The 27370-nt window shown below is 39.5% G+C and overlaps 1 protein-coding gene across 5 annotated transcripts in view; it reads right to left on the reverse strand.

The window, feature by feature from the left end:
- Nucleotides 1–27370, reverse strand: part of IGF1R (insulin like growth factor 1 receptor) — a 196383-nt gene that overhangs the window by 11979 nt on the left and 157034 nt on the right. For 3 of the 5 annotated variants that reach the window (XM_030013685.1, XM_030013684.2, XM_041123394.1), the window contains 14 exons: nucleotides 26225–26351; nucleotides 24719–24957; nucleotides 24066–24233; nucleotides 23655–23859; nucleotides 19018–19304; nucleotides 17371–17507; nucleotides 16876–17035; nucleotides 15699–15804; nucleotides 14235–14305; nucleotides 11750–11979; nucleotides 11344–11454; nucleotides 9104–9263; nucleotides 6696–6825; nucleotides 2066–2200 (listed from right to left, as the gene is read on the reverse strand). In XM_030013685.1, coding sequence (XP_029869545.1) covers nucleotides 2066–2200; nucleotides 6696–6825; nucleotides 9104–9263; nucleotides 11344–11454; nucleotides 11750–11979; nucleotides 14235–14305; nucleotides 15699–15804; nucleotides 16876–17035; nucleotides 17371–17507; nucleotides 19018–19304; nucleotides 23655–23859; nucleotides 24066–24233; nucleotides 24719–24957; nucleotides 26225–26351 — 2266 coding nt within the window. The remainder of the gene's footprint in view (nucleotides 1–2065; nucleotides 2201–6695; nucleotides 6826–9103; nucleotides 9264–11343; nucleotides 11455–11749; nucleotides 11980–14234; nucleotides 14306–15698; nucleotides 15805–16875; nucleotides 17036–17370; nucleotides 17508–19017; nucleotides 19305–23654; nucleotides 23860–24065; nucleotides 24234–24718; nucleotides 24958–26224; nucleotides 26352–27370) is intronic. The other 2 variants (XM_030013687.1, XM_030013686.1) reach the window with 1 other exon arrangement.

Raw genomic sequence — 27370 nt, forward strand, 5'->3', positions numbered from 1 at the left:
CCTACAGACCAGGTTTCTGTGCCTGCCAGCAGCAACACATGCGAGGTTCAAGACTGGCAGTAGTTGTCAGGTTACCGAGTGTTGTACAGCATCTTTACAGCATCTTGGGCAAACGGGATGGAAGACAGGGAAAGAAGCAAAAACATGCAAAGAAAAAAAGCACTATAGTAACGCAAAATAGGTTCTTTGAATGCCAAATGTATGTGCATGGAAAAAAGGTGAAGATTATTCCTGGAGCTCCCTACTGTTATTCCTACAACAGCTTATTTGAATTTCAGCAGACTTGGGTGTCTGTCCTAATACAAAGACAAAACAAGCTGAAAGGGAGCTAAAGCAAGTCACAACAAGCTTCTAAGGGCAATGCTTTCAATTTTTTTACTTTTTTTTTTTTTTTTTTTTTCATTTTGGACAGAGTCAGGATGTTTTATACACAATGTATCACCAAAAAACCAAAGACAATGCTAACCTGGATGTGCCTTAGTTCTGAGTTCAGCCCTGTTCCTTATTCTGATGGAGAGAAGTGGCTAAATTAAAAAGATTTTTTTATTCTGCACCTCTGCAATGTCAGACTAAAGTCTTGGTTGTCATAACTAATGTGTGAACAGCTTCTTAATTAAAATCAGCACAAAAAAGGCCTTTGCTGTTATACACCGGTGCAAAGATTTGCTCTGCCAGACATTAACCAAATTCCTCCAGCTCACAAGCCAGTTACCCTAAAGTGGATTCATCCAGTAGCAACACCCAGCAAGCAGAGAAGTATCTCTGAGGAGGAGGAGGAAGGAGAATGGGCCAGGTGGGCAGCAGCAAAGAGCTTCCTGCCCTCACTCCCCTTTCGTCCCCCTGTTCATACCACACATGCCCCAAGCTAATGAGGAATATCTAATGCTGAATCTCTTGCTGAGTTTGTTCTCACTTTAGAGGTATTTTTTCCTCCCATCGACTCAGGGAGCTGACCCCTTCACACAGCCTGTTGTTCCCCCATTTCTGCCTACTCCCCACCTCCATTACACAGCTCTGACCATGTTAAACAATCTCCAGTCAATCTGACTGCCAGAAATTCTCCACAGCATCGTGGAAGGGAAAGAATGCGAAACTGAGGAGTCACATGGCAGCTACACCTCCCCCTGCATATACCACCCACCCCCCTCAAACAACAAAACAACACTGCCTGTCATCTGAAACCAAAGCCAGTGCTCCAGCCAAAAAAGCTCTTTTCCTAAGAATCCCAAGCAGCTGAGGCCCTTAAGTGATTGTATCCCTTCTGTGGGCCTCCAAAAAATTTCAATAACTGCAAGACACAGTATTTCCTTCCCAAAAGCCAGTTTGGGAAGTATATCAAAGTAATAAAGTCTGAACAACTGAAACTGCTGTACACAAAAGCCAGCAGAAGTATTTCAACAATGTAAAGCTAAAAACTGAAGCCTGCTGCATTGCACGCCCTCCTCGGCTGCAAGGCTTTGTATTGATTCTAGGGGTAAGCAAAGGTTTTTCTGCGTACTTCTTTCTGTGCTTACAGGAAAGGAAACTTAGCAGGGAAGATTGTTTATCTCTATGTGATGAGCACTGTGACCGAAATAGCAGATCCAACACTGCTTCAGATAAAGGACCAATACCTCCATTTATCTGTATGCTGAACTAAAAAGTTGAATTCCACAGAATTTACACACAATACATTTCATCTCATCCTATGTTCTTTTTTCTCTTTATGCTCAACAGAATTACCTTAAGCAGAAGAGACAAGATCTAGGCACAAAGTCTTCTGCTGCAGCAGATGTCACTTAGGAGCTTTTATTAAGTCGAATTTTATTCAGGAACACAAAGATTGGGGTTTGTTTCTTTATTAGAGGAGATAGCCCAAAGTGAGATTCTGGCCACAAGCAAAGTTGTTTTCTGCTATGTCTAACTACTATAAAATACTAGATTGACAGAGACTGTTCAAGAAGCACCTCACATTACTACCACTCTTTAATAACCCCTCCTGTGGTAGATAGGACAGAAGCAGACCTTGAAGGAATCAGGAAGAATTAACTGTGCACAGAGAACAGTGGTAACTGCTGACACTTACAGCATATCAGGACAATTGTCTGGTTTTTCCAGCAGACCTCCTTCCATCACAAAGCGAAGCACTTGTTCATTGGTCATGCCTTGATATGGCTGCTCTGCTAACGTTGCAATCTCCCAAAGTACAACACCGAAAGACCTGGAAAACAAATCAGAACTTTAGAAAGCTGAGTAATCTCTACAAAGATATTTTTCTTAGATGATGCTGACCAGTAGGTGTCCACGGGTATTTTCTTTTACCAAAAAATTCCAATTGCTCAAAAATATGCAGCTATGGTGGTAGCCACATCACCTAGCATAAGAGACTGTTGACTTCAAACACCTCTAGTCAATGGTGAGAAACAGGCTCCCAGTTCTGAATGACTCTTCAGAATGCCCTCTGTAAGAAAAGACTGGTAATATTACATCTCAGTTTTTCACACCATAATCTACAGCTCAGAGCTGGTCATGATTATGATCATTCAGTTGTCCAACATTATTTGGTTACATCGGATCTGTACAGGTCAATCAGTAAAAAAGCCACCGCAAGCTCACTGCATTGACCAGAAGCCTCCAACTCAGAGGAGATTTAAGTGGTGAGCTTGCCTAGAGAATCAGCTTGCAGCTTATCTCCCTTTCCCATGGCTTTGAGATCAGACTTCAAGTGCACTGCGAGGTGGGAAGAACAGTGGAGAGGGAAAAAGGAAAGATGCAGGTAAGGAAGAAAAAAAAAAAAAATTTAAAATTCTCTTCCTATCTCTGTACTTTCTGTACAGAGGACCTCAGGCTGGATAGACAACTGATCATTAAAGTCTGCAAAAAGATCCATGTGTGGCTGGGTGCAGGGAATCAAACCTTCTAAGTAGGTGGAGAAGTTGCAGAGACTGGTTAAAGTGAGCTCGACAAGCCCCCCTCCCCAAGCCACAGATATAACAAGAAAAAATTCTGTACATTTAAAAAACTAAACTCAAAATCTTCATGTAACATCTCTCAGGCACTCCTGATAGCAGTTAAGAAGGCAGTAATGCAGAACTGTAAGCTCTCGTTCCAGTGCAAGCTGCTTTTCATCAGAAATACTCGAGTCACACAAATCCAATTTAAAAGCTGCATTTTCCTCTTATTGCTCCAGCAAGCCGAGAGCTAGAGAGCAAATGCACACCACCACACCTGTGCATCTCATCTGCCTTACCACTAAAAGCAAGCAAACAAACCAACCTCTATTCCCCAGGCACAAAAACATTTCTTGGGTAATACTTTCCATTTATCCCTCTGCTTTGGTTTCTTCCACATTCTAAGTCAAAGGTGCAAAGTAAGGATCAACATACAGCAGCAAGCAACAAAACCAATTTTTGAAAAAGACATGGAAGAAATGTGAATGCTCTCCCACTTCTTGTACCAAGACCCTAATTAGCCGCTTCAGCAGCAAAACATTTAAGCCTCCAGGAGAAACTCAGTTACCCCTTCCTGAAACAGAGGTTCTAGCTCCTTCCAATTTACTACAAAGGACAGCAAAAGTGAAAAAGTCTGTCTAATAATAGGAATTGATTACTGGTGAAGAAAGATAAGCACAGTTATGTAATTGGGTAGTTTGGACCTAACTATTGACACTTTCTAAAAATAACTCCATTTAAAAGTAGTTTATTGAGCAGACATGGCTCAAATTGTCTACCCTGCACTGAAGAGTCATCCACTTTTAGAGCTGCTCTGCAAAGAAAGGAAACCAGATGCTGTCTTGTCTTCTGTGGCTAAAATGCTGAGTCAAGCTTAAGAGAAAAAAGCATAGTTTCAATAGGGTATTGTTGTGAAAACAGGAGTCCAGTATTATTAGCTGGTTATGGTAGAGTGGTTTTATCTTTCAGTTATCTACTCGATCTAAAATGGTTTGCATCTGGAGCCAGAAGCCACAAACAGACTTGCAATTGTTTGCCTTTCAGGGGAGGCAGGGACAGAGGGTCAACTCAACATTTTGGTGCCTTTGAAGCTACTTTGATCACTGCAGAAATAATAATAAGAAGTCTTGTGCACGTACGAGTCATATTATCATAACAAATAAACTTAGGTTGCTCCTTCAAGGCAACTACCAGCTCTGAAAGAATGCAAGATGCCGAAGACTCATTTATAGAAATACACCCTCACCCTGAACAGTATTATATTAATTTTAAAATGTTCTCTTTCCCTAACTACAACAAAAACAGTCTTGTCTAATTACCTCATTCTTCAGTCTGAAAAGCAATAAAAGAATGAATTGCTAAAATAAAGCTCCACCCTTCAAAACCTCCAGACACTCTTTTTGCAGTTTGCCATTTCACCTTACAGCTTATAAATCTTGGACTCTGACCACTCACACAGTTTTGTCTTTTTGACATTTTGGCTTCTAAAACTGATCTCGAAGAACATGGAACCAGATGTCACAATATCCTACCAAAAAGGCAGGAAAAACAAATCTCAACATTTTTTTACTGTTTGATGAAAATAAATGGCCCCCAAAACAGCCAAGCTACACGGTTTACATAAAGCAACTTCAAAATCTGAATCAATACAAGGAATCAGGTAATTTTTCCTGGTGTGCATAGTGTTTGGTCTAAAAGTTATTGAGAAGTAAACCAGAATAATCCTTTTATCCATAAGCAGATCAAGTAAACACTATTTCATGACAGTGAAAAGTCAAGCTCCACTTCATTTGGAATTCTAATTGAAATTTCTGAACCTATAGCTGTAGATACATGGCAAATGCAAATGTATACATGTTCTAAACAACCAGCTATTTCTCATGTTAAACCAGTTCTTTTTAATACCTCAACTACCTGAACCAAATTTCAGAATAAGTCACTTCTAACAATTAAGATGACAAACCATCCCAAGGAGGAACTGTCTGAAATACTGAAGAGAGCTGTGGACCTCCTTTCCATAAAACAATTTTTTCCTCTCTATGCTTTCAAGTAAAAATCTGTCAGATTTTACTCCTCCTCTTAAGTTTTCCAACCTTATAATCAGTAAGCTACTTTCCTTGATGTGAGTTCTGGCTAGGGTATTTCACTCAGACTGGCCCATTGATAAACTACAATATTGTTTGCTCAACCCTGCTCTGGACTGAATGACGATGAATGCCAAATCTTGTTAACGTTGAAGAGAGAATTCACGTACTTCCTGCAACAACTAAAGTACCAATTTACTTCTGATGACTGATTTGGCATCAGATCTGTGGGGTTTTTTTGTTTGGAAGTTGAGTTATGTTTAAACAATACTGTCACTTAACAGTTATAGGTTAAAAGGAAAGCGTGCATGGAATAAGCGCAGTAGGTCACCAAAGCTGAACACCTGATCTGCTGTAGTCCACTTTTAATACAATGGCTGGAGATGACGGCTGGACTTAAAAGTTACTGTTGTGTGGTAAGAACAGGCAGGTCTGCCAGCCCTTCATCCCAGGCTCGTTCAGTTCTACATCTGGGGATTTTCTAGTGATACATTCCAAATTTCTGTCTGCTTTGTGAAGACATTACAAGTCCCAAATTCTTTTACTGCAGGGGGACTGACAAAAGCACGTCTGAGCTGTTCCGTTAGATAAATGGCTGATACAGGGCTTCCCTTTCAACTCAAAGTAGTTACTTTCATTTGTTTCCAAGTTTGAGGGGTACTGGATTCATAAATAAGTTACTAACCATAGGCAAAAAATTTTAAGCAACATTCTGGTGCTTTGCTTTTTCACTTGCTACATAATTACTCTTATGAACCTTTCACTTAAAGCTGGTGCTGTGGACCGCAGTCCACTGACTCCAAAATCCTCAAGCTGTTTAAAGAAAATGCAGTTTACTACTAAAATATCATTCCTACTGACTTCTAGACATTTGGAGGCAATCAGCTGCCAATTCTGTAACAGATCAGCAGTAAAAACATCTTGTTAGGAAGGCAGAGAAACCATAAAAGACAGAGTAGAGGTTTTGCCAGTACATGTTAATCTTCTGCCAAGTCCTCCCCACCTATCTGCAAAAGTTTGGGGGGTGGGGGGAGAATTGTTCCAGAGTATTATTTCTTCTAAGAAGTATATTTTGAAATTTCCTGAAGGCCTCTATTAATAACTTCACAGATACAGCAGCTAGGCAATGTGCTTTAAAGAAAAACCTATTTCTGCATCTTGCACTATATAAAACAAGCAAACAAAGTTCCAAATGGAGAAGGATATACACAAGGGAGAACTCCAAAGAAAAAACCTGCTAGTGTACACAAACCATCTGCGCGAAAGTAGAGTTATTTACACAGAAGGTTTTGATAGAAAAGCAGGTCAGCACTATGAACTTTTTTCTATTCTTGGCAACTTCTAATGCTTTTCTTAAAGGAGGGCAATTTGAAAAATGACAACTTGCTCTTCCAGGTGAAGGTAATGTTTTTCACTGCACAACTGATTTTACAACCCACAGCAGGAAACATGCCGCCACCTCCAGTTTTGGAAATCCATTTAATTCTGCTCTCTCTGAGAGCAGAATTTAACCTCAAGACTTCTTGATTTTGCAATGGAAATATGAAATACAAAGCAGAATGCTTCACAGTGGAAAAATAGACAGGAAAAGCAGCATACTTAGTTAAGTCTACTACAACAAGAGAAAGAGTCTAGAAAGAAGAGGGGCTAAACCAGTTTTTCAGAGTCCCTTTTTTGTTACCAGACATCGGAGTGTGTTGTGAAGACTCCATCTTTCAGTGATTCTGGAGACATCCAGCGGACAGGCAGCAAACCTTTCCCTCCTTTACGATAATAATCTGTCTCGTAGATATCTCTCGTCATGCCAAAATCTAGAAGGTATAAATGTTTTGAGTTTGCATGATAAAATGATGAGCATTTCCCCTTACTACAAGCCATTGTAGCTAGCAGAGAATCACAGTTTGGTGCAAAGAATCTGCTATCTGTTACCACAACACTTTACTCTGCAGGCACTTTACCTGCTGCTTAGGGTTGGTTAGCTTCCCTCCCAACAAAACCAAGTGACCATTTTACCATTGACTTCAGTGGGTGAGAAGTCTGACTGATTTAAATATATTAATATGAAAAGTTCCAGGATTTATGCTCAAGCTTTGCAGTAAGCTAAGAATTCTGATGGTCATATAATTTACTGATCTGTTCTCTGAATTCAATGCTTTTCTTTTTAAAGAGTGTAAAGAGCTCCTTTAGTACTTAATAATATTGTCTTTAATTGAAGAATTTCACATGTTGAGGGGAATGCTCCTCTCATTTTTTTTTCTCTCTCTCCAAAGGTAATTTCCAGTTCCTGTATAATATTCTATCTCAAATGCTGGAGGATTAGGCTATTCATTTATGACTAACACAGACCAATATTAAAGACATACTTCGGGTTATATGCATGTCCTTAGCTGTAAATACGTAAGCATTTGCAAGACTTGGATCTAACAATACTCATAAGTCTGAGTTACAGTCAGGAGATTCCAGCATTTTTTTTCTGTACAATCAGCTTGATGCACACAAAACTGCTGGGTCTTGGACTAGCCTATTTAAACCAGTTACTATGTTTTCAGACACTAACCAAAAAGTTAATAAATCAGGTGGCATCAAATGTCTTACTAATATTAAATGCTGTCTGCTAACACAGCAGACCTAGGGCAAAATCCATTTTCTTGATACAGACCTGTAGCTGCCTCTTTTTTTCTGGGAAAAGCAGAGTGAAAAAAGGACAGAATTCCTCCAGTTCTCACAGTCGTTATTACCAGTCTACAGATGTCATTATTACCAGGCTTGGATGAGTGACCGACCACTGCTCCTTCTCATTCCTTGTCTGCTAGAGACACTAGTACCCTCAGTGATTTATGACTAAAAAGCCCATCTGTACAGCTATTCCATCACTCCCACACACCAGGATGACTTTATCCTGGCTGAATGGAAAATTCTTTAAAAATGTAATGCAAATAAGAAACAGATATGCAATGAGCATAGGACAGTGTAGCATAAAGCTCCTCCTCTGAGATCTAAACAGTCTGAGTTGGTGTGTTCCAGTCAAGATGCTCCTAAACTGTTTCTGCACGAAGAGATTTTCAATACTGGTACCTAAATGACAGCAGTGCACCATATTTAACAAAATGCTTTCAGGGTAACCATGTACCATGCTAAAGGGAAGAAATGCACCATCTTCAGTTCAAAGAATTGTAAAACATGCTGGTAGGGGGAGGAGGAGTGAGAAAACCGGAATGGGAAGGATTCAGGCTGACTTCCCCCAAACCTGCAGAAAATGCACAAAATACCCCAAAGATCTTATTTCCTAATTAACTGACTCAAAATGAAATCATTTTTTCTTTCTCCCAAATGACAGGATTACTTACACAAATTATCAAAATAGCTGAGTTAAGCTCAGAGAAAAAGAATTAGTTTCCTACAGCAGAAGGCTGCTGCTATACATGTTATTTTAATATGCACAACTCAAAAACAGCCAAAAGCTTAAAATCACTCTCTCTGGAGAGAAGTCTGAAAAAACTCATCTGACACTATTTTGGAGGGATGGTGAAGGGAAAATAAAGTGGTGTTCTAACAGCAGAGCAGAAGAAAAGCCATTCTGTTGTCTGGAAAGCAGAACTCCAGTTCAGACTGGAAAGCACCCAGCTGAAGTCAAGCCTTACACTCCACTTCCAAATCAGATATGCTTTAAAATAATCCTAAAATTCTTAATTCTTGAATCAATAAACAGGAGGTGGAATTATTTTTGCGCATTAACAGAAAAGCAAGTGACACACTACTGGTAACTATGCCACCCACCCAGATGTCTGCAGCATCTGCACCTCAAATCACTGCTTCACTAGCTCTTTTTAAACCCACACGCTATACTATTTCCTCACTGGAACAGCAGCAAGTAGAGGTATTCCAAGAGTTTCAAATCAATGTTGACTGCTCACAGGTCTTAAATCACAGCAAGCCTTCATAAGGAACATATTTCATTCTGCAGAAATTTAAACTAGAGCTAAGTTTTAAAAGGTCTTTCAAACATCTTTCAAAAAATTAAAATGCCTTCTAAGATGTTGATTTTTCAGGATGATGTTTTTTGTTTGTGTGAAAGTCAAGAAAGCACACCTCCAATTTTCACTGTGAAGTCTTCTGCCACCATGCAGTTTCTCGCAGCAAGGTCTCTGTGAACAAATTTGTTGGCGTTGAGGTATGCCATCCCATCAGCAATCTCTCCTGCCATCTGAATCATCTTCTTCAGAGTTGGAGGTGCCTGGCCAGGATTATTCTGAGCAAGATTAAGAAGATAAAACAGGTAAGGGGAAAACAAAAAAGTAACTATTTCTACATCAAACTGTAACACACTTTAAAAAAAAAATAATAAAAAATCACTTCATCACAATTCAGCCTGACATGATCCAGGCTAAACAGAAACTCATTATTATGTACACCATAGCATCTGCTAGTGGGAAAACTGGCCATATCAAGCTGGGTTACAAACAGACACTCCCAAATATCTTTTATAACAGGCCATTCTATTTTAGTGAATACAAGCTAGAAAGACTTTTTGGTATAAGGATGTTATCTTACACCTACAGAGTTGAAATGTCCATTCTTGTGCCACACAAGTGCTGAGATACAAAGCAGAGGGCTTATTTTAAGAGATTTCTACTGTTTTACCATCTTCGCAAACAAACAAAAAGTATCAAATGATTTCATTTCCTGTTGCCCAGTTCTCCATAACCAGATTCCAGATGTCTCTGGAATTACTTCTATTTGTAAGTAGGAGAAAAGCTTATTGGACAATTTCTTCTGAAGCAAATTCACTCCTTAGCATCCATTGATATATGGCTTCTACCACTCTCAATCTCATGGATGAAGGAGTTAAGGTATTTATACAAAATCATTTAAGTCTCACCATCCCTTACCAGTATGAATTTGCATAAACTTTACACCCCTTGGATAATCATCACTGACAGAGTAACCAAAACCACAGCCTCCTACACTGAATCCTACTAATGACAAAAATCCTAAAGCACACAGACCAAGTCACTGAACTTTATCACATCCCCAACCAGAGATTCAACGGTCCGTTACCCACCTTCCATGGAAAGTGTTCATGTCCCTTCCCATCACCACTTTCAAACTGTGCTACTTTGTGTTGAGATAATGAGCCATACCCACTGCTTCCAGGCTCCCAAGTGCTGAATGCAACATACCCTATGGGAGCCAAGATGATACAACCAAGAAAGCCCAGAAGGACCAATGAGAGCTGAATCCCCAGGAACAAGAGAGAGGTATGGGAGCTGCATGGTTAAAGTACTGGTAAAGCCAGTTTATCAGGCAAACCCTCCATCCACACCTTACTGAAGTATCCTGCCTTCCCCCTCATACAGGTCCTCAGAAGACTTTGCTCAACTCTTTACATTGCCCATCAAGGAAGACAGGGAATTCAGGCACAGGCCTACCACAGACTGCTTTGAAGAGCACCAGCATACAAGACAGAAAAGCCATGTACAGAGCTCATAATTTTGTTAAGTCCTATATAAAGTCACTGTCCCTTTTTATGAAGTTTGTTGAATTCAACCAAAACTATTTAATATAACCTGAAACATTATTAATCATAAATGCTAGTCAAGCCCTCAGTCCATAGTCATACTGGTATTTTCTGAATGTTGTATTCAGTATGATTGTTTTCTGTATCCAAACACTTAAACAATCTCCTCATGTTAGATGCGATGCCCTCCATTTATACCATATTCATTCTCTTGTGCACATACTGTGCTCCTGTTCTGTTCCTTTCAGTTATTCACATCAGAATTTCTAGATCAAGGGCAAAAACTCCTGAGCAAATTTTCTACATAGTCTACTATGATTTCAGTGGCAAGTGACCTATGTGTCAACTTTATCCTTCAGACCCTGTATCATATGTGGCAATTTTAGCTGTTAAGACTGATGGACTACATATTAGAGTCTGCCTATTAGCTATTAGATTTGTACTTGCCAACAGAGGCAACAGGCAGGGTATACAACATGAAACAATTATCCTAACATGCATGCTTCAACTAGCCAATTTTTTTTAACATCTTGATGAGAAATTAGATTAGACAAGAGATTTAATTCAGATCTGGAAAACAGGACTCAACAACACAAGAAGGGACCTATTCCATGCAGTACACTGGGCTATTTGCAATAGCTGCCTCATGAAAAAAGGCGTTGCAGATCACAGAGCAGCTCATGTTTTGTTCTTACAGCTTAAGGAGAAAGGCAAGAAAGGCTGATTGCCTGCTGCTTCCAACATGACGCTGTTTCATTCAAGATGATTCTAACCGAAGAAAGAAATAAACATCCAGCAATTCATGACTCACCTCTGTGTCTGGCCTCAATGATCTCAGGTAACTTTTGAGGTCCCCACGTGTCATCAGCTCCATGATAACCAGCGTAGGCTGGCCCTGAGAAACAACACCAAGCAGCCGAACCTGGAAGAGGCAAAACAAAGATTCAATTACATATACAGCTAATTGAACTGTAGTATCATTTATTCATGTCCATTATGTAGCCCCAAACACCTGTGAACCCATGGGAAATGTCTGAAAGTAGATGTGGTTCCAGTCTCTGACTCCTGTTGCACAATAACATTATAAAGCTGCACAGAGTTGAAGCTAAAACTCCCAAGTTCCTGCTTCAGTCAGTGAAGACATGCCCTGAACACCCTCATGCCAGTAAGTACCACAGCTGTGTGAATCACAGCCTTGTTACATTTTCATGACTTACCACATGGTGACAATTGAACTCCTTCATCACCGAGGCCTCATTTAAGAACTCTATCCTCTCACGCATGCTTGCAGACTCATTGACCGTCTTTATAGCCACCCTGGTCTCCGGCTCATCCTTCACCACTCCCTTGGCTATTCCCTCATACACCATTCCAAAGGAGCCTTGCCCAAGCTCCCGACACATGGTGATCTTCTCACGGGGCACCTCCCATTCATCTGGAACATACACTAAGGAGAGAGAGAGAACAGGCCATGATGTTCCACTTCTGCAAGTGGTGCGATCACTTACCGCTTTACGACACCAACTGCCCAAACAGTTTTACTGTAAAAAACACTATACACAATGCTGAGACCTTACACGATGTGCGCATATAGTCCACAGTCTTTTCCATACAGAGATAGGTAGATGCTTGGCATACAAATAAATCTTAAAGAAATGTGTAGATGGACCTGAAGTGGCCTCCCTAAGGTACTGACATAATGGGATAGAAATAAACAACCTCAAAGCACAAAACCAGAGCCGGAAGAGGCCTGAATCAATACTTTAGCTTGAACTTTTCTTGGGATCCTTGCTTTTCTGATTCTTCCAGACAGCATCAAATATACTTGATCATCTGTATCAGCTTAGTGTCTGCTGTATTCTCTACTAATAGATTGATTTCATGACTAGAGGGAAGCAGACTCTCTTATCTAGTAGGCTCTTTGCATGAAACTATTCTGATCACTTGCACACACACTGTTGCATCAGTAAAGGCAGAGCTTGCTGCTGCTAGTCTTTGATCTGAGGCAGAAGAGAGATCTCAGAAGGTGACTGCCCGGAGGGATGACTGCCTCAGGCAAGAAGACATCTGAGTAGTCACTGATGCTGCTGCCTATCAGTCACCAAAGGAGGGGACAGTTTGTCACATGCTCTAGATGGGTGAAATGACAGGATGCAAAAATAGATGATTATAGCATGAACACTGACAGACCTTTAGCCCTAATGGTGCCACTAGAAAAAAATAACAGTAAAATAGTCCGCTGCCAATCTGGCTAAACCCATGAGCCTCCTGGAGGCTTTTGGAAAGACTATTCCAGCAAGAAGTCTACAGCAGTAGCACCAAATTAAACCATAAACAGAAGAACTGATACCTCAAGGAAATTCATCTGACGTTCTAATTTTCTCCTGCACTTGAAGAGCTCCACATGTACATAATGGACATAATGTACAGTATGGGCACATGCTCATTACAGACAACCACACCTCGGGGCAGGGGTGGGGGGCGGTGATTAATTATCTAGCAAGTAGGGTTTCAGTAGGAACATAGTTGCTTTTTGTATTGTATTATTTTTTTAAAGCAATTCATTTAGCCAGAAAGCTGAATTTCCAGGGTTCTCCATTCCCCAGCAATCGCAGCCCACAGGCTTTCTGGAGATGCAGAGCTGAGGATCCCTGGACTGCCATGCTCACTCGGCTCCTGCTGCTGTTCAGGGACAGCCAGCACAAGAACTGGCAAGAAGTTCATCTACACCATTAGCAGGCACAACCTCCTGCGATAGTGAAGTACAGGAAAATCATAGAGACATACACAAAGCAAAACCAAAAAAAGCATGCTGTTCTAGAAACAGCAATTTTGTTTTAAAGAATTTTTATTTCCTGGATGGTTTTAAACACTTGAGCACTATCCATATTGTGTCTCCAACAGAAAATTTTAAGAAATTAAAGATGTCCCCTCAAAACCCCGCATCTGACTTCAGAACTACAATTATTTCATTGTTAGCAGAGCACTCAACACAAAAATACCAGCTGGGATCTAACACTGCCATAGTCTAATACCTCTAAATATTGTCATTGCCAAGTATATACATCAGTCACAAATACATTAGACCAGTTTGAAACCAGCTTTAAAAAAATGTTTTGCCAGCTAGAGAAAGATGGGCTTATCTACACTCCAGATATTAAGAAAACCAAATATGGATTACATTAAACATCCCTGCTCATTTTAACACAAAATTTCTGCATATGACTAACTGTGAAAAGTTGTTGGAGAGTTTTATTGGGATGGAAAGTGAGGAGACAGTACTGTTTTTTGTAAGTGTTAACTATTTTCCACATGAGAAGTACATAGAAACAAGCAGTGGGTTTGATCCAATAGGTCATAATAGGACTTAAAAGGGCAAACATGAAAGACCATGAATTCATTAATTCTTCCTTCATTCCAGTGAAAATATCACTGGATGAGCAGATGATAATCTGAAAGTGAAACTAATGTACCCAAATTTGCCTCAGCTGAATAAACTACAGGAAAAATTCTAAGAACTCCCCAGTTTCAATAGACAGGTGACATTTACTTATTATCAATGATGGATTCCATGGCTGTCCTAATAAAAAAAAGAGGGAAAGTGGTTTTACAACACCTCTTTTAGAGTTTCATACCTTTCAAAGTCAGACACAAATAGAATATATGAAAGTAAAAGCATCAGAAGTGTAAGGCCACACTTACCATCTGAAGCACTGAAGTACTCGGGGTTCACAGATGCATAAAGTACTCCATTGCCCAGTCTGTCACTGTTCCTGTTGAAATATTTTTTCTTTTTTTTTAATCTTTAAACTTAAGTAAATTTCAGACCACTTCTTCTACAGCTTTTCCACCATTTGCTCAAACACAGAATATTATTTACTGTATGTGGAAAGCTTTTCAAAGGGCACAAACCAAGTTCTCATTCTACCTCACATAATCAATGGGAAAACGGCCCACAATACTTTCCCAGGAAACCTGCAGTCTTCTCTATACCAAATCAGCACCAGAAAAGTGTAAACACAAGGTACTTTTAGCTGCTGGGTAAACTTCCTTTAAGAAAGGCAGCTGTATGGTGGTACACCCAGGAGACATGTGGCTGAGAACATACTTTATAACATCATCTGCTCTACTGTGGGAGAGAAGTGATCTAGCAAAGGGCAAGATTGTTTTTAATGGTGAATTCCATTCAACTATTTTATAAGTGCTTCTATTATTTTATTTTAAAAACACACACACACCCCGCCCCCCTCAATTTTACTGGGGTGATTTTCAGAATTAGACATATTTATTCAGCACTGTGAGAGCTCTTGCAGGAGGCAGGCTGTGAAAATAAAATTATCCACCAGACCTCAGAAAATCAAAGACAAAACATTCTTGTGGGCTAGAACAACAGTTTAAAGAAGGATGAGTTATCAGGCATTTCACCTACAAAAGCCCAAGGGAAGGCCAAGCAGGTATAGTACCTCACTAGATACAAAGCCCTTTCTGGAGTGCCTGAGGAGAACTGGTACTACTGTCTGTGCACAAATGAATTAAAGCTGAAAATAATGGGATACTCAATGAGCTTAATTTATGTAAGTGTAATAAAAAAACTCCATACCTAGAAAGTTGCAAGGCTGAACATTTGCACTGACTTCTATTAAGTTCTCATTATGTATTTCAATTAAATAAAAAAAAATAAATCACTAGTTACAAAAAAACAAAACTGAGGAAAACAAATCAATAGAACAGTCCCCTAGACTGCTCTGTCCAGGACGTAATTTTTTAAGTGGAAGACTTCAAAAAACCTCTAGAATTTGCAAGAAATCAAATTAACCTAAATAGAACTAAGTTTTCATGATTTATGTTGACCCATATTTCAGTCAAATCTTCTGATTATACAGGTTCAGTGTCTGCCATCATTGTCCCAGTGGATATGTTCCTGACAAGCCTTCCTCTTCCCTCTCAAACATGATACTGTAATAAAAAGCGTCTTCATATCTCAAGCAGCAGCCAGATGCTTGCTGGTAACTCTAAACCACTTCCTATTACACACCAACAAGACAGAATCTACTTTAGCTTCTCGAGTCCTCTGAATGCCATTTCCCTTTTTAATTTCTAATTTGCACAGATTTGAAAATAAACATTCCTCTCCTGCAGTTTTAACCTCAAGCATATACAACTCACCTTTTTTTGTTAAAGACATACAGCATTATTAGTAATCCCCCAATGATGAGCAGGAAAGCAATAGGGAGCACAATTATCAAGTGCAGGAAGTTTCCATAGTTTGCTGCTGCAACCAACAAGAAAACAATTGTATCAGGGTCTCTATAAAATCTCCATTAACAAAGAAACATTCAAAACCCACTCGGTATATTTCCATACAGGGAAGAAATCAAAGTACTCATTTTCATGTCTGATGTGGAAAAATGTACTCAGAAACACTCCCTGACTGCAGATGAGTGGAACAAGAAAACAGACAGTGAAAAGCATTAATTTTGTACAGAACAGTGTCTGTCTGGAGTTTGTTTTCACAAGTTATGCTTAAGGACTTGCACTCTTCAGTGAACAATATGTAATTGTTCACTTGCATATTCACCTTTTTTCCACCTTCTGTTCACCTTGCAATTGCTTATACTTATATTCAGAATATACCCACACTGCTCTTTACTTCAAGTTCTTCAAAGTCCAGCAATTAGAAAACCAAAAAGGAATAACAGATGGAGTTCCAGTCTTCTGTGTATACATCTGCTCTACAACTAAATGCAGAAGTTCTTGGGAGGGTCTCTGTGGACACTATGGTGGTGTTCTTCCAAAATATAAATTACTCCCACTGTCAGGACCAGCATCACCCTTTTGTCAGGATGTTATCTTTATCAAATATCACTCAGAACAGGTCATATGAAAAAGCATCTTGGTATTTAAAAAAACCTGCCAGCCAAAAATCTAAACAAATTATTTGCTTCTTGTATTATTTTGCAATTTAAAGCAGGTTTGCCTTATTGCCACAGATTTTGTACAATCCAACTCCATGTTGTTATGGCTAACATTACATCCCCTACATAGGTGTACATCACAGGAAGCCACAGTAGTGTGTTCTACACACCCACCACCTGGTTGCACCTCTCGTATCTATATACAATGCTTGCAAGAAAAGGATCACACCTCAGATACACCTCCTGGTTGTCAACACTTGCCAAGAAAATGGAAGAGAGAAGAGTTCCCAAAGAAGCATCAGCAAGTAAGAGAAGTATTCAGAGAATAGGCAAGAGGCTTATACGCCCAGTTACATATGTAAACATCAAGAATTATTAAAAAGACAATAGTCCCCCAGTTTGACACAGCCAACAAACATTCATCTTACATTTGGGTTGCACATAGAAAGAGACTGGCTCAGTCCATGACCCGTTCCCAGCTAACGAAGTGGCCTGAACTCTAGCAGAATAGTTTCCAGGGTTCAGATGAGTTAGTTTAGCTCCTCCAAGCTTCTTGTATTCCTGTCTGGAAACACATTCACGCTTCTCCTAAAAGAAAAAAAGCAATTCACTGTTCATGTTAATATCTTCACATTCCTTCATTCTTGAGAAAACAATATAGTTGCAGGATAAGCTAATTTTTGTAACTAAAAGCCCCGTCTGATCAGTTTTTCTTCAAACACCTTAAGGAGGTATGTGGAATTCAAAAACTGTCAAAATAAACAAAACAAAGGAATGGCATGCTGGTTGGTGCTGGGTGTGTGAAATCACAATTTCTATCTTGGCTCTGCAGCACTGCACAGAAACATGTTAAGATAGATCCCATTTTGTGTATAAATTAGTTACAAGCAGTAACTCTTAATACAGACATGTCAAATCCTCACCTCTCCATGCTGCCCGTATTTGATTTCATACATTAGTATCAGCCCATTTGGATTTGCGGGCTCTAACCACTTCAGGTAGACAGTATTTTCTTCTTTTGCTTCCCATGCTACCGTTCCTGGAATGTTATCTGCTCCCTCTGTAAAATATTTACAAGTGATGTGAGAACACCACTTATTACTGAAACAGGAACTTATGCAACAATTGAGGAAAATAAATGGTTCATGCTAGTCTTTAGGTATTAAAGCATTGCAGTAAGTGCTATTCAAAGATCCAGAGAACAAAATGCATTGGCCAGAAGCTTGTTGGAGAGACTAGCGGAGTCTGAACTGCTGGTTGCCTGAACAACAGTGCAGTGTCTACAGCTTCACCGGGTACGGGCTCTGTGTTAGTCACTGTGCTCTGTGTGCCAAAAAACCTGTTTATCAGCATCTGGTTCTTCCTTCCAAACTTTCCACTACACCAAAACGGTGCAGACAGCTATTCCCACCAAATGGCTGTGAACAGCAATCTGTCTGCAAATGGTTGTAAACACACAAAATCTGCCCCCCTGACATCCCTTTCCTAAAACAGCCAGTCTTAGGAAATCTATCGCAGTTTAAAACCAAGTCTCATCAGCAATTCAGGAACTGCTTTATCCCTATTTCATTCCTGATAATTTTATGTCTTATTCAAAACTTAACAGGAATATGAAGACTGTTTCAGTCAAAGAAAAAAGATCACTTTTTCAAAAATACAGTTGTTAGGTTTAGAAGAAAACAGAATTGTTTAGCCTGTAATTTTCAAAGCCGTGTGCTAAAAATCTGGGAACACTTATTTCCTTTTCCCTGATCTCACAGATTTCCTTATTTCCTTGAAATAAGCAATACTTTTTGCTTTTTTACTGACACAGCTGGATCTGGATTATGATAGTCTCTCCTTCCAGAAACAAAACAAAATTGCTACCATTCTGCATCAAATATTCCCAAACATCTGCTGGAGTCAGAAGCTCTTTGCTGGATGCATATGAGCTTGCACTAAAATCATCTCTATTCTTCTCAGAAGAAGTACAATCTGTAAAAGTCCCAAACATGAGTACAGCATTCAATGCTTCCTATTTGAAGTACTCTAGATGCTGGCGATTGGGCACAAAGCAACACAGTACTCCTCCTGTTTCCAGGCTGGACAAATGCATGGTCATTCTGTGACAGAAGAAACATTTGGCAAACATTCCCACCAGCAAAACTAACATCTGCAAACAGTTCAGAGTGAACACAGCAAAACTAAACATTAGCAGAGAAATGTTCCCCCCTCTCCATTCAGCATACAGGGAACTGAAGAATAAAACCTTTCAACCCACCACGTCTGTGGGTCTCACCTATATCACTGGGGAATGGATTCTCTCATAATTATCTTGGTAGTCAATGCGCACACCTCTAACCTTTCTCCAGGTCACAGGACAGACTCAATACATATCACGCAGTACACACAAGAGACCAGGCAAGGACATTCAAGTACTGTAACAGATCTTTATACACTTCCAATTTGTTTTCTTGCATATAATTTATTATACCCCAATGTTTTTCTAACTGTTTTTGGAGAGTTTGTCCTCCCTGAGACTGATCTCTCCCCATAAAAAACCCCAAAGCTTTATACTTGTGAGGGCATACCTGAAGGCATGGTTCTTGCAAAGACAAAGTTGGAAGCGCTGCAACCAAGTGTGTCAGCTTCATGGTTGCAGCTGTGAATATCAATGCGGTAAAGAGTAAAAGGCTGGAGATGGGAGATCACCGTTCTCTCCTTGCCATCCACTTTGGTCTCAAAGAACGGGTATTCCACCTCACTCTCCTCTGCATCAGAAACATTGGTGAAGTGATCTGTCCCAGTCGCATTCCTGTTTCGAGCAGCCAAAGTGGCATTTGCGATTCGGAACACGTCCCTCCGCTTCCGATCGGGTCTGTGGGGCAAACAGACAGGTATAGAAAAGGTCTCTTTCGAGAAAATCCACTTTTTTTCCAGCTCCAGGAAAACTGTGAAAAAAAACCCAGTAAAATAGGTAATTCTGCTATTAAAAAAGCTGAATAAAGGAAACTGCAAAACAAGATGAAAGCTTTCTCTTAATCTGAACCTGCAGCATGTCAGCACATCCTATTAATCTCTCTTTTGGTCAGAAACCAATCAAAATTCTGAAGCTCACACTGCGCCCCAAGATAAACGTGCAAACTTCTGACCTCACACAATAAACCAAATAACAAAAATGGCTTCATTGTTATTCAATAAGCATCCTAGATTTGTATTTAATGACAGTAATGTTGATGCTTAAAATAAAAATCAGATGTTAAAAGTTGAAAAGGTTAGGGGGAAAAAACGTTTTGAAGTTTGCTGGATTAGCAAAGCTAACTCTCAGTAGGCTTAACTCTCTTTTCAGTTGCAATGAAATTATAGAACTTTGAATGTGTTGCACTGAGAAAAGAAACCTTGGAAGGTAGTTGAAGACCATGAATGTTACCCAACACTAATGTGTGGTAGTATCTCCAGTTCTCTCACCCAAACAAAAGCTCTGCAAAGAAACTATCTTCCTACATCAGAAAACACAGTACAAATACTGTGTATAGCAAAGAGTTCACCAAGCAACTTAGCTCTGCCTTACAGGCATCTATATGAAATTTAAGCAGCATTAAAAACCTGAGGGTTTACAGCAACCCTACTGCTTTCTCAAGTCTAAGAAACTGTTGTAGTGGACAGGCCTGAGTATCAGTACAAGCATCAATATGAAAAAACTCTTATAAACATTTGGATGGTATTAGCTAACCAACACGATTGCTACACATTAGACTTGTCACTTGGTCTTGTGTCAGATCCAAGGCTGTTTTGCAGAGGACCACTAACTACATAGGGCAAGCTGGCTTTTCCAGCTCCTGCTCTCCTAGTCTCCAAAATTTGCAGGACTGCTCACACCTGGAAAGCAATGTACCAGGGGAGTTAAAGAAGAATGTAAGAAGAGTCACACTACACAAACAGTTTTGGCTTGAAACCTACCCCACCTGAAATCACTTAGCCAGGGCCCATTTAGCACCTGGTCAGTGCAACAGTTACCAAGGGCAAAGGTGAAGTCTAACACATTTCGATCAGACAGTCTAACACATTTTGATCAGACAGAGAGTTACAAACCAGGCAAATAAGGCCTCCCTCAAACACACAACAGGAAGAAAGATGACTCAACAGGAGAAGTTAATTCACTGTCAAATATACTGTCTTAGTACATTCAGCCACAAAACAGCATGCTGCAGAGAGCGCCAAAACCAGACTGACTCGGTTTTGAAATCTTCTGGCAGACACTGGATGACTTTTTTTTTTTTTTTTTTTTTTTAGGAGTTCACTACAAAATTTTCCAAAATCCTTTTACTATCTTGAGTAGTCATTTTGACACTTTCAGATGTCATGTAAACCACAGCACAGAAATATACAAAGACAAGGAAAAAAATTCCTAAGTTACCAAGAAATTGTTTTAAGCAACATACAAGTGAATGTCTTAACTTGTCAGTGGAGCACGGGGGAATTTCATAGATGTAAGCACTTGCGCCTCCTCTGCACCGGTATTTATGGAAGCTACTAAAGCTATTCACCTTGCTTAGGATGAGTATTCACATACTGCTTTAACTCAGTGGAAGGAAGAAACTTTCGAACCCCTAAAAGCACGCAGGATGCCTAGCACTGAACTGGTGAACATTTGCACAGATTTTGTGATAAAAGCAGTGAAAACAAAAAGTTCATTTTCAATCAACCACAAAAGCATGTGCCAATGCAAGAACACAAAAGGCATGACTGGATCACTACTTTTATGGGATGCATGAAGTTTCAACTCTTTGCGGGGGTGGGGGGGGGAAGACGTGGCAGTGTAGGAAGTACAGTCCTACCTTGCCTTTGGGGAAAAAAGATAAAGAGAAAGCAACACAAAACTTGTTGGTGAAAACTACAGTTAGTTATATCAGAAAGAGAAAAAGACCTGCAGGATAACCACAAGGCAAACATGATTAAAACATCAAGAGATTTGACACCATCACTTTTTGGTCAAGCGGCTTCCTGCTTTCATGAAAGGCATAGATAAAGACAAAAAACAACCATCTAAGGAAATAAGGGCAAGTCTAGACATAAAACATGAAAATTCACCTATTCTGTTAAAGGAGAGGAAGGAAGAGAAATGCAAGAGAAAAATTAAAAATACCACTATAAAAAATTAAATCAATTTGAAATTAAAAAGAAGAAAAATAAATGTGGGTCATTTAACATAAAAACTAACTGTTCTCACACTTTATGGCACTTTTAATGTTACTTCTCAGATACCTTCTACTACACACAGAGCCCGTCTCATCCTGCTCATTAGAGAACCAAAAACCTTGAAGAATAATTCATCCTCCTGTGGTTTTGAGTGTCTCTTCAAGACTAGCCAGAGTCCTAATGTCTGAAATCTACCTCACCACTGCATTAATACACATGGGGTCATCCAGAAGTTGCACACAAGATTAGATCAACAGGCTTTTTAAACTGCCTTAAAACCACCCAGTCAAATATTTTCATGCTGTATTACATGCTGCATCTCTTTCATAATATCCTGGAAACAGGTAGAACACTGGAAACAAATACTACTATTGAGGCTTGCATTAACACATTAATTAACTTCTCCCTTGGGAAAGAGGAAAAAAAATAGACATCAGCAAGTAACAAGCTGCTTGGATTTGTCCCACGGAGATGTCTCACTAGCTCATAATCTTTAATTTCCCTGACATACAGTCTCTTTAAAGTTGCTTAGCTATGCAGCTATTTCTGAGCACTGTACCTTATCTGCCCTTGCTGTTACAAAACACACCCTTATGTCAGTAAGTTAAGAAAAAAGGGAAATGCACAAGCTTTCAGGAAATTCTTTGTGAACTGGTCAGTTTATTTGTTACTGTTTGAGTTCAAGGTTCTGTGCGTTTCCTTTGAGAAGGGGGAATGCAAGAAAATTTGGGAGAAGGTAACACATTTTAAATGACAAAGCTTTGGTGAAATAAAAAAATCCCTTTGCAATAGACTTTCAAGTAATTTAGACCTGACATGTGCCTTTCACAACTCCTTGCTGTGCTATTTCATAAAGTCCAAAATCAGATCACATTTATGAGACTTCACATTGCTCAAGAATTACATCCTGGCCACTCATGGTGGCTGTTACTTCTCTACCTCATCTTTGCTGATGGTTCTCATCATCAGTAGGGAAACACTGCACAAGTTCAACTGCAAATGCTAAATGTGACTCAAACACAGCTCAGACACAATACTTAGCATTTCCAAAGAAAGGCAGTATTTAGTTCCCTCATTTTTTGGATAAAGCTAAGCAGCTCTGCACATCACAGTCCCAAACCCAAACAAGTCAATCCAACACATCCTTGAATAAAGGTCCAAAAAAATCACAGTGGAGAGTGGTATGAATCAGTTTTAATGAGAAGCAATACCACACTTTAGAGCTCTCAAACACAGGACTTCACCATAAACTTCACCTGCCAAGAGAGACAATGAGATAACATCCATGATTGAAATCTGATTGCTTACAGACTGTAACATAACAGCAATACACTGTGTGCTAGGCCCAGGATCCAATTATCTAAAATAAGAACAGCTTACATGAAGGATAAATTGGAAACTCAAGGATCAAAATCACCAATTAATTTAGTAGTATCTACTCTATGTTGCAGCACAAAATCGTTACTATTCCACTTAATGTGTAAGCAGTAGTGTTTGTAATAGAAGAGTGGGCATATTTAATACTTCTCTGCAGCACAGACCGATATGCCTTTGCAATTAGTGCAATGAGAAAGGAAGACCAGTTTCAATTCTGTGAAGTGACTATGCCCTCAATTTCAAAGGCAAATAAATCTTCAGATTAGGAACACAAGCACTTAAATGGCTATTCAGAGAAAGATCACATCTGAAACCCTATGTTTGCCACATGTTGCTCATCTCTGAAACCCCTACAGACAATGAGCTCCTCAAGTGACTCTTGACTCTGAAAAGAAACCAGCACTAAAGTCCTTGAACAATGTAGGTAAGAACCCTTGCTACTAGCTAAAATTAAGAGAAAAAGATGAAAATTAGTGAGTAAGAGAAACTGCAAAGGCAGTGGACTGTCTCACATAAAAGGAAAGGCAACGTTTATGTGTTTCAGATGTTATCTACATATGCTTTCACATCCAGGAAGCCTCAGCTCTAGGAAATGGTAAAAAATAAAATTATTAGCCCCACTTGCAAAGAGAAAGTGTCCAAAATCCATCACCTGGGGACAAAGATGGAATTGTGAAGGAAGTTCTCAAAGACTTTCCGGTACTCTGCTTCCTCCTTCTCAGCTTGCTTTTCTGCCTCTGTCTTGGGACAAGCACAACAAGGTCCTTTTTCTCCCCCACAGCCCTCTGGCTTGGTGGGTTCAGTAGCTTCTTCTGTATCAATGGTCCCATCAGCATATCTTCGAATTGGGACTTTATCTTAAAAGAAAAGAACAGAGGCAGCTTGTTTTTTTTCTCTCCATATTATGAATACAGCAACAATCCATGTTTACCTACTCCCTTCTACTTGCTGTTATTCACAAAAGAGTTGTGAAGCAGGGCACAGGCTTTAGCTCTTGTCAATAAGGTGCACTGGCAGGGAAGAGTCACAGGCATTTCAACACAACCGCATTTCATTTTCCTACCTTTGGAACAGTAATTGTGTCTGTAAAGGTAACTGTCCTGAGGTTGCTGCTGCCATCGTACGATGTAGTATGAGAGGTTGCCATTGGGAAGAGAGGGAGGATTCCATTTCACAATCAGTTGGGATGAGGAGTTGGATGCTGAAATAACATCCAAGGGAATGGATGGCACTGGAAAGGAAAGAAGAAAAAAAGAAAAAGGTGGTATTTAAGTCTAGAACATTCTACAATGTATTTCAATGCAGGCTTTCAAAATGAATCCCAATTCATTTCTACACTGCAAGAAAAAACACCATCCTATTTCAAATAAAAGATTTCCTATTTATGCCACACCAACAACAGTTATTAAGGGTTCAACTGCAATCACGTACAGTCCCAATCCAAAGCTGTACTTAAATTCACCTTCACCAATGGAACAAAGTCCAAAATCCTAACTCCAAAAAACTCCCATAGTTCCCAACGAAAATAATGTCTGAGCAACTACAGAATTTTAATTCGAATCTTAAAGTTGCTTTCATAATTACTGAAACTTTCTAGCATTATGCATGTCATCTGCACATAAATTCAATTTCTGTATTAACAACAGAAATCACATAATAATACAGTAGCATACCTGCAGTGTTACCAACCTCTTACCCAAGAGCCTAGGATCTCACCTGCAGCATTGGTTCGTATATATACAATTTCACTTTTTGCTCCATGAATATGATGGTTTTCCATCATTGTGAGGGTAACAGCCTTCACATAAATGGCATATTGAGTCCAAGGTTTCAATCCCTGCAGTAGAATTCCTGGATTGTTCTCTTTGTTTGGTGGCAGGTCAACATCGACCATGTTCCAGCTATTGGAGCCACATGCATCTTGTCCATCATACTCTGTCACATTTTTGAATGGTCTGAAATATTAAAAGAAAAAAATAGTACAAAATATTTTCTCCTAAAAATTATCATGTATTTATGAGAGTGCCTCAATTCAGTGTTGCTCAATGAAACAAATAAAGCTTACTTGTTTTCCATAGCAGAATAAAACAGAATAAAATTCTTATTTATTTCTAAGCACTACAAAACTCAGAGTTCAGCTTTAGCTGCAGGTCTTCCCTTCAGTCACTAGTAATAAGGTAAATTTCTCTAAGAAAACACTATGTTTATCTTTTTTTATCCAAAACAGACACTGAAATGCTTCAGACATATTTAGACTTTAGCTAAGCATAAATGAAACAGAAGCAACTCAAAACAGTTATTGACAGTGGCTGAGCTTTTTACCATAAAGAACCCAAGCTTCCATGACTGGCCTTGACCAATCCAACAGGCTTTTTTTCCCATTTTATTTCCACACAATACAAACACACTTATATATTCATATAGTTCTACTTTTTGTAAGTTACAACACTGGCACAAGAGCATATAAAGTACTGTTCTTGTAATTACTATAGACTTATCAGCACTAAGTTTATTGCATGATAGTACACCGTCACAATGATATTCTCTTTGAAGCCATACTGGACATTAACAATTTGTGCTTCTGTGTCTCGCAGAATGTCATTATCAACATTTTGAACCTCCCTTTCATACCTCCAAACTGCTTGGAGAGTTATCAGTGTGCTTATTTGTATTTTTTACTATTTTAAATCTGAGATACTAGAAGGATGTGCAAAGGCAGAGACACCTCCCAAGAAATTAGGGTGTCTCCAGTAACTGCACCACTCCTTCATTATCAAGAGACACTAATACAGAAAACTACCAATGCTAGCTAATCTAAATAACCCAAACCCTGAGTAGACAAGTCATCAAGGTGATAGGGCAAACTCCTGAGCTGTGATGCTCTCTAGTCAATACCATGACTAGAGAAGGAAAAGATCTTGGTAAACATGACATGACTTACGAAGAGCTCCAAATTAGGCCCCTGAGAACAGGCAAGCCATCCGTCTCTCCCCCCCCCCCCCCCGATTTGAAACTTCCTGATGGATTTGGAATTCATTTGTAGGCTTCAATCAAAACAATACTCTTTTTAAAGGGAGTTTGTGTTCCACCAAGAAAAGAATTTGAACAAAAGCAGGATTTGAGGATGAAACATGTAAACTGGATGAGATATCCAACAGTCAGAGTAGAATTATCTACTATCTCTTGGACTGCCCTGATTAGTCTCTGACGACATCTACTTACGCTTCTTTGTAGTAAACAGTGAAGCTAATGAGATCTCTATAATCTGGAGGGCGATACCGTTCCCATGTTAGTTTAATCCGATTTTTGAGTGTAGTGTTGGAAACAAAACGCAGAATGTGGCTTTCACCTGCAATACAAAAGGACAGGACATGACAGAGCTAGCATCACATCGCCTATTAGTTTTTGCTATTTCTTCGGTATCAGTTTTAGCTAACTAGCCTTTCCAGTAGTGCCTATGACACCACAGTACACCAACAGCCTTTGTCTCTGTAGAGCTTCATATTTCATCCTACTACATTTGAGTGCTTAAGGGCAAGCAGTGACCTTGGCAATCATTTTAGAATATGCTGGAGCTACTTGTTATTATTTTTTCTGAAGCAGATTTTCTTGTAATGCATCATCAGAAAGCTCTTGAAAACTACTTCAGACTCTCCCTGAGTGAGGAATGAAGTCCTGTTTATTCACAGGACTGGTTTAGAAGCACTAAGTTCATCATCCAACTCCAATGTACGTGCAAGAGCCAGTAACTGGCCTGCGTGTTCTCACTTTCCAGGACAACTTTTGACAGCTACAGTTTGTTTTTCTGGGGAACAGACAACATGGAAAGGACAAAGGAGTTTACATTCCTATTCATGAGAGGCTGGACCAAGAACTCCAAAACTCAGTTCATATACAGCACAACCATTTGATGGCAGCAGCTTCCAGCTACTCTTCTGAACAGAGCTGGATGGAAGCTGGCAGTTTTGAAATGAATGGCTTCCCACTACCAACTCACTGAGCTTTCTGATCCAAAACAAAATAGCATTTTAAAAACTTAATTCTTGGATGAAAAAATTGTGTTCTAAGTGTCTACCGTGACTTAGTTTCTAATGTTCCATAGAAGTCTCTGAAAATAAAGGGGTTTTCACCCTCATGTACACTGGCACTATTGGTGCTATCTTTTCAAAGGCAGTTTAGCTTTTGTTGATTCTCTTCCCCTTCTCAGAGTCAGAAAGCTTTCTGTAATGGTTTTGAAAAAAACAGGCAGTGGCTGACACTAGCCTCAGTGGTAGTAAGGACTGGCTGTGTGTCTGTAACTCCTCCAGGACTGCAAGCCTTTGCTCTATTGAATGTGCAAAGAATGGAGTGAGCTTACAACAAGGATCT

The sequence above is a fragment of the Aquila chrysaetos genome, chromosome 5, assembly GCF_900496995.4.
Source record: "Aquila chrysaetos chrysaetos chromosome 5, bAquChr1.4, whole genome shotgun sequence".
NCBI classification, from domain to species: Eukaryota; Metazoa; Chordata; class Aves; order Accipitriformes; family Accipitridae; genus Aquila; species Aquila chrysaetos.